Source organism: Monopterus albus, unplaced genomic scaffold (genome assembly GCF_001952655.1).
Source record: "Monopterus albus unplaced genomic scaffold, M_albus_1.0 scaffold147.1, whole genome shotgun sequence".
NCBI classification, from domain to species: Eukaryota; Metazoa; Chordata; class Actinopteri; order Synbranchiformes; family Synbranchidae; genus Monopterus; species Monopterus albus.
In genome coordinates, this window is record NW_018128027.1 from 574,221 (window position 1) to 582,688 (window position 8,468).

General features: G+C 42.2%; 1 protein-coding gene across 1 annotated transcript in view; it reads left to right on the plus strand.

The window, feature by feature from the left end:
• Positions 1-8,468, plus strand: part of dlgap2a (discs, large (Drosophila) homolog-associated protein 2a) — a 303,340-nt gene that overhangs the window by 159,232 nt on the left and 135,640 nt on the right. Inside the window, 1 exon segment of the mRNA XM_020614558.1 lies at positions 5,172-5,204. Within this exon segment, the coding sequence (XP_020470214.1) occupies positions 5,172-5,204 (33 nt within the window).

An 8,468-nucleotide genomic window follows, 5' to 3' on the forward strand; every position in this document is an offset into this window, starting at 1 on the left:
CTCACAGAGTGAGCAGGGTAAAAAGAACCGACTGCAACACTCCTCAAACTGTGCCATCCACATCCAGAAGTATGTCCAAAAACAACCACAGTACTGTTTCAGTTGCTGCAAAAGCAGTGAAACTTTGCCTTTTTTTTCACAAATATAGGTTGCACCCAAATGACCTGGTCATTGTCACTTGATGTGGATTTAATTTTTTTGTAGCACAACTTTTTATTTCATATTGGCAGTGCATATATGCACTTGAAACCTTTAACCAGAGAGGTCCGTAAGACACTGCTTTTTAACTTAATATTAAAGTATTCATTATGATTAGAATAAAAATATCAATTATAAATCTATAGGCTCTATTCCATTATAAAGCCTCATCCGGTTCTTTCAAACCAGGAACTCCAAGGGATGACTCAGACCACTTGAGTATATAAAAAATATAACCGTGCTGGTTTATTCAAAAAGTCACAGGCAAGAATTAACACCTCAAGTCCAGAGATCTTCCAACCCCCAGGCTGCCCAAGCAGCCCGGAAACAGGAAAGACCCCGAACCAAGCATTGCTATACAATATTAATCCTTTCTGGGCTGTCGAACCGTGACGTCACCTGATATGCCAGCTTGGCAGCTGAGCAGAGCAGTAGACCAAACATGAAGAAAATAATGTGTGTGGCTGTTGTTTTCGTGGTGTGTATCTAAAACAATTTGACATAACATTACACATTAAGACAAATATTATGGTTACTTTTACCGTCATAATAACATTCGTCCCTGACTTTAACTAACCTTGCATTTAACAGCCTGAGGAAGTCACCCTGTCTGCACTAACAGTCCTAGACAACAAATCTCTGAATATCTATCTAACTAAAAAATAACCTAACAATTCCCCCTTTCGACACGACCAAAATCGTGTCGAACTAAATCAATGTCCCAGTTTCCCCAGATGAAGCTACCTAGCATTTCGAGAGGTGAGTGACCCCCACCAAGCCACCCCCTCAAGGGTAAACTACAGAGCTGAGTACTCCAGGGAAAAATGAACTGAAAACACCTTTGAATCCTCCCCTGTCCACCGACTGTCTATTGTCCTGGTGGGCATGTTTGGGCAGAGATCTCTTTTCTAAGTTTTTTTCAGCTTACCTGGATGACTGAGAATCTGCACAGACATCAATTATATATATATAAAAAAAAACGAACACTTGAAATTATAGTTAGCACCTGCTTTACCAAGAGAGTAAAGTAGTTTGATCAGAATTCAGTGTCAACATATAAGCAGACAGTGCAAATATGTCCTGAGCCTTAGATTTTATTTCACAAATACAATGTCACATCATCTTGTTACAATAAAACCAGAGAGAAAGGCATGAAAAAAAACCCCGGGGTTGAAGGTGTTGGGACCCCAGTACTTTTCACCATGCTAACTCTGAGAGACGAAGCTGTCCAAGTACTTTCAAAACAGTGCTGATTTATTCAATGAACACAGGTAAAAATTAACATTACACGCTCAGGTATCTTGCACCTCCAACATACAGCTGAAAGATGAAAGACCCTGAACCACAACAGGGCTATACATTATATCACTTTGGTTGGGCTAGCCCCATTCTACACAGGAAAGCCAAACCGTGACGTCTCCCAGTGCCAGCTTTGCAGCTGACCATGGCAGTAGTCAAAGCATGAAGAAATCAATGTGTGGTTGTCTGTTGATTATGTGGTGTGTAGCTAAAACATTCTAACTAAAATATTCTAACACGACCTCTAGTGACATGTCATGACATGGCTACAGTTATACACGTCATAATAATAATATTAAACATCCTGTCTTCTAACAGTCATCAACTTTCTATCTAGTTATCCTTGACCATAAGCAACCTGCAGTAACTCATGAGAATGACTAAGCATTTATAGTCATTTGTGTATAATTGTAGCCTGAGCTAGACAGCCTGTCTACTCTAAACATTTCTAATACATCAAGTATCTAACCAATATCTATCTGACTAAAAATACCTAACAAAGGAGACGTGTGGCATACTATATTGGAGCAGAGGATGAGAGTGAGAGGGTAACAGGAATACAGAGGTAGAGTTTCTCAAGTATAAAGACAGAGGATCCGAATATAGGTTGGAGGCAGGAGAGCATTGCTGGTTGGAAAAGCAGTCCAGGGAGGCAGGAAATTGCAGGCCCTGTGAGAGGAATCTATAGTGGAGGTAGCCAAGCAGGCTGACAGATGGCGGCAGGGCAGGTTGAAGGATGACGGCTGGAAGGAGAGGTCCAGTGCTGGGAGAAGTAATCACCACCAAGTGCAGGGTACCTACTTCTCCATCCATCTTCTTCCGCTTATCCGAGACTGGGTCACAGGGGACAGCAGTCTAAGCAAAGATGCCCAGACTTCCTCCAGCTCCTCCGGGTGAAGGCCGAGGTGTTCCCAGGCCAGCCAAGAGATAGTCTCTCCAGCGTGTCCTAGGGCTTCCCCGGGGCCTCCTCCTGGTGGGACAATGCCTGGGACACCTCCACAGGAAGTTGCCCAGGAGGCATCCGAAACAGATGCCCGAGCCACCTCAGCTGGCTCCTCTTGATGTAGAGGAGCAGTGGTTCTACTGTGAGCTCCTCCCGAGTGACCAAGCTCCTCACCCCATCTCTAAGGGTGCGCCCAGCCACCCTGTGGAGAAGGCTCATTTCGGCTGCCTGTATCTGGGATCTTACCAATAGGTGAGAGTAGAGTACCTACTTCACTGATGGAGAAAAGAGCTTACGGGCCTCGCGCAGAGTGCCACACAAAATCAGAATCACCGGAGCCAACCAGGTTACAGAAAAAATAAATCAGGTATGTCAAAACACTGGCAAACAGTTCATAACACAAAGTAGCAATCAAAAATCAGAATGGCAGAAACTAGTGATGGCCGTCTGACACAGAGGCCTCGATACATGATTCAAGTTCGGAGAGGGATCTACCACGAACCATTGCCTCGAGGCTTGTATTATTGCCGAAAAGACATGTGACTGATGACGTCCGACGCAGAAATGGCTGGCCTGAGTGACTCCTGTGACCGGTTCAGACTGTCGATACAGTGTCATTACGTGAGATCTCACTGCACGCGTCAGCAGGTGCGTAGGCGTAGGCGTACTATAAAGCCACCCAAGATGATGCGCGACATGTGGGTTTGTTGGCGTAGTAGGTGTGTGCGTATTTGCTGTCGGTATGATCATTGCTGCTGGTGTGTAATCACCATGGAGCCAGCAAGGAAGAGACCCTGTTCTTCAATGTGGGAACACTTTCAGCTGATCGGTCCAAAGACACTGGAGAAACTTTTGTTCTTGAATACAAAAGATGGATTCTACATCCCTTGTATTTATTCACACCCTGTCCTAGTTACATACGCACATATTACCATCCTAGCACATCCTCTGATTCCCCAAGCACGCCTTCTCCCACTACTCTCCTACTACACTACATACGTTCATAGACTGGACTGACTGACCAATCAATCTTTACAAAGGTTTTCACATCATTCACACAAAGCCAAGTTACACCCATCACATAATTCAGACATTGTCCTGCTGTACACTATTTCGCCACCAGATGGCACTAAACCGAGCCTTTGAATGAATGAACCAATACTCGATACAAATGATGAAGTGGTTCGATACAGGTGCCATAGTGTCAATTGGACATCACTAGCAAAAACCCACAAAGTCACTGGTATAATCAGGTATTCCACTCCCACAGACTGATAGTTCGTAGCAACTGGAAGCAATCGAAATCAGAATAGCAGTTAACTCACAAAGGAGCTCAGGCACAATACCACATACACCATTACCGGCAGAATGACAAGAGATCATCTGGCAACAAGGACACACCAACGCCCATCTTAAGTACTGCTGTGATGATTGAGAACAGGTGTGTCTCGCCGACGAGAGTACGCTCCCACACGTGAGGGGGCGGAGTTGCCGATAGTCCCTGTGCCTGCTGACGAGGTGCTGGGAGTGGTCTGATCCATGGACGTAACACAGAGTGACAATAACAGCTGTATTATCTCAGTGGAATTGTCTTTACAATCCTCTAACACTGCATGGTGTTTGCAGTCTCTGTTGTGTGACTGTGCAGCATATTGTGATAGCAATGGAAATTGAATTATAGGACTTGGCTTTTATTGTATTCCCATGAATAAAGTGATTTGAGGCATAAAAAACTGTGTATTTATTTAACCAAAATTTAACCAAAGGCAAGTCATGCTGATCTCAATAAGCCTCTAATTAGCAGCGATTAGGTGAAGGAAAGCCTGGGCATAAAAAAAGCAGCAGGCATCTTTTGGCCACTGCTGCATCAGGAAAGCAAGACAAACACTGACACCCCAAGCCCAATAAGCAAACCAAGGCCCGAGGACATAACACTCATTGTTCATACTATTCTCTATGCTCCATGTCTGCCTGTACAAACCAAACCCATTGAATGATCTTTGTTTAAAAAAAAACTTGGAGCACACCTTGGAGGCTTCCCACACTCTGTTTGCTCCTGGGAAAGACTGATACTTCATTAAGAGTAATTCCCACATATTGATTTAGATTTGGGACTTCCCATACAGTTTGATTTTATGTTTGCATGGGAGTAATGAAGGCTAACTAACAAATGAAAATGTTTGCCATTTTGTCTGCATTAAAGCGCATGATGCATGTGAGGCATGTATATCCTTAAATTAAAGGACTATTCCTAACATTGATAATAAAGATGATGGATAGGGTGAAATCATACTTTTTTTTTAATGTAAATTTTGAGTTTTGCCTTTTATGCATTTATATTTTTGGCACAGTTTCTGTTGCTTATGGCAGTGATGAATTGAAGTGACATGACTTCTCATTTTGTTGTTTTTTCCTCTGATACCTATCTCTGCTTCATTTTGTCTTTTTATGCAGCCGCATGTGGCGGATGGTCATATTATGCATGGTGGCTGGGGTTCTGTTATGTCGCACATGGAAACTGCTTTGCAAAGACATGAGAAGCAAAAAAGCTCTCCATGTTGTTTGTTCAGTTTTGTGGGTTTTATTGGTTTTTGACAGAGAGAGAGAGATGTTTAATCCTGTACAGGGTGGTGATGCTGACATTTGTCCCCACACACTTAATACAACATAAACATTCACATATGTGTTGCCTCTATTAATCTCCTGTTGTCTCTCCTTGGTCCTTATTTAGAATCACAGTGCACACTGTGTGGTGAACCAGAAGGTGAGTGGGCCTCGCCATTCCCCAAAAGCTATTGTCATCGTCATCTCCCGGCTTGTTGTTTGCTGTCTGGGGAGGGTGGGAAGTGGAACGGGGGCGATGCTTCACTGCAGACTCACTGTTCTTCAGTCTTCAAGTCAATAAAGCAGAAACACCAAGTTTTAGGTTCCATGTAGCAAAAATACACCATATAAAGACCTTGTCCTGGCTTTGGTTTTATTTGATGAAATGCAATAAGATAGCAGCCCTGCACATTTAACACTATCACAGACACAAGTTGGAGTAGGTCAACAAAATGCAATTCCAGGAGACGGCCATCTTTATGGGTTACTCTTCCTGACCTGACTCACTGACAGCATGAAGGCTGAAGAACACATCTTCAGAGTGCTGACTAACCGTTCCTGCTTCTGCTTCACATCTCATTTAATGGTATGATTTGTGTACATGTGATTTTGTGAGCATTCATGCGCTCATGCACATGTATAATTGGGTGTTCATGTGTGTATGACATGCCCCAGATGAATCTCAATGGCTTAAAATCGATTACCTCCTGAGCTTCCCACTGTTAGTGTTCCTTCTGACACCACCTCATCCTCCAAGTGCAAATCACTCATTCCTCAAACCAGTCTCCCTGCTTGCATGGAATATACATTAGGTTTTTATGGGGTGATCTTTCATATTTGGGCCCTGTCCTCAGCTATAGCCAGTTTCTTATCTATTTTCTGTTGTTGGGACAAGAGCTGACAGCTTTGTTTCCATTTTGCAATGAGAATGTGAATCTAGAAATAAACCATCAACATGTCAGTAACAGACTCAGTGACACATATATATGATATTTGTCCCCCTCACCCCCATTTCACCTTGTTCAGAATATAGACATGTGCATCTAAGCCCAAAAAGCATTATTCCTTCTCTTCAAAATCAATGGGGCTCTCTCTGCTTTGCTTGATTGGATTACAATGTAATCAAACTGAGCACAATAACTGTGTGTCTGTGACCTTCCCACTGATACAGACAGAGATAAGAAAGAGGAGAGGCCTGAGGGATGGACAGAGATGCTGTATGTGTACAGCATTTTAATTGTGTGAATCTATGTGTAGCTGGGCAGAGGGGAGCTCCCAAAGCATCTCCTTGCTCTTGCTTTATGTTGCATAGAGTCACAGGGAGAAGCACAGAAGCACAGTGTCCCGCAAATCTCCACAGAGAGACCAGCCCTGGAAAGAGGGTGTTTGTTGCTGGTGCAGAATGTTGTGTAAAAAAGACAAATCAAAAGATGCCAGTATAACTATGGAAGCAAACAGATTTACAGAAAAAAAAAGTGAGCTGCAGAATGACACAAGTTCCAACCAGCTGCTACACTGACTCCTGTGAACACAGTAACAAGCAGGTGGTTATAATTCTATGGCTGATCAATAAGTAAGTCTGGTATTCACTCTCCTTTGAGCTCTGTTTTGGTCTTGCCAACTCATACATTAAGAGAAATACCCAGTTCTTCAGCTACTAAATGCTACACTGTGTTTTTTAACTAATGCAGTCCCCCATTTAGTGCTGAACTAAAACGGTAAAGGTGCAGGCCATAAAAAAGATGCTAAAACAAGGTGTAAACCTCAGAGAAACTGCACATTTGCAGGATAATTCCTCATTGATTAGTCATTATGCGTGACCTGTTTCACATGAAACATAATATATAAATACTGTTTACTTCAACTTTAAGTGAGCCTTAAGAGCACTATTTTGCAATCTTTATCAAAACTGAGGTATTATAATTCCACCAGTGTTTGGCATTATATGAAATGTCCCACCCTTATTTCTCTGTTTGTGTGTTTGCACTGAGAATTGTGAGATAACGACTGAGTGCATTTACAAGGCCAACAAAGGCGTTGTTGCCTGCAGATGCTGTAATTGCTGTCCTGCAAGAGAGACAGAGACACAGAGACAGTTTGTGATGGTGTGAGGGAGAAAGACAGAGACTTAAGAGTGGTCTTCTTGTCTTTGTACAGATTGCTGAGCCAGGAGCAACATGTCCTGCTGGGATCCTAACACCCTTATCTCATAATATAACATGAACACCACATAACACATGAATAGATTACTGGACACAATCTCAGGTAGCAGCATACTATGAAACAGGTAGAAAGTGTTTGATCAGTAATTTATTCTTACCCAGCTTTAGTGTAGTTTTAAGTAATGTGTAAGTTCAGGTTTGTCTCTTTTAGATTTTAGGGAGTAATTTTTAATGCTTAGAATTAATGGGTCATGGGGCCACATCTTCCATTGCTTTTTTCAAGTGTTTTTGTGTTGTATAGTCTGCATAAGAGCTTGAAATGCTGAAGGCACAACTGCTCAGTGAACATAATTAATAATTTCTGCACAAAGAGTTCTGTAGTAACTCCAATAACTCTTTATGCAGAAAAGCCAAAGGCACAGTTGTTGTTTTTTTTCAAGATGTTCTAATTACTGCTCTGGATTGTGCCCTGAATTTGCAATAAATTATGAGAAGACACAGCTCCAAATAGCGAAGAGATAAAGCCACCCAAACGAGAAAGCACTGTGACATAAAAAACACACTTTTATGCAACACTGAAAAAAAACATTAGAGGACATTATTGAGCTGTCTGTAAAGTCTTCTTGCTGCAGAGAGATAAATCAAAGGAGTGAATAATAGCTATTATAGAATAAGGGCACAGAGGACACAGTGACAGACAGGGCAGCCTTAAACAGAAACATTTTTGAACAGTTTAAGTCACTGGACTCACCTTGACAGGCGCTCCATGAATTCAACCTCCCAAACTAAAATTATTAGGAAGAGTTATACCCAAAGAATACTGATGAAAATTCAAATAAGTCTAGTCAAGGTCTGACATATTGCCTCTCATTTTGCATTGCTCATGTGGGGAGAAGGAACTCCCAGCTTATTTGAGTCAGAATTACAGCCCCAACCTTCAGCTGATGCATAAACAGTTTACTCACCAACAGAAAACGCAAATGTGACTGAGCATTTCATCATTAACTGAAAGAAAGAAAGAAAACTTTTGAGAGAGAAGAGGTTAGAGGGAGGTGAAGGGTGGGATGCATCAGGGAAGGCAGAGAAAGAGATGAAAAATGAAAAGTGAGAGGGAAATCTTGTGTTCCTGTCATTTTGTTTATATACAATACTATTCTACTGAAGAAATTTCATACTTTCTGTACCGCACAGAAACCACAGGGAGGTGTTTAGTGTGGATGGTGGGTGTACAAAGCCCACTAGTCACTGTTTCACTGTGAACA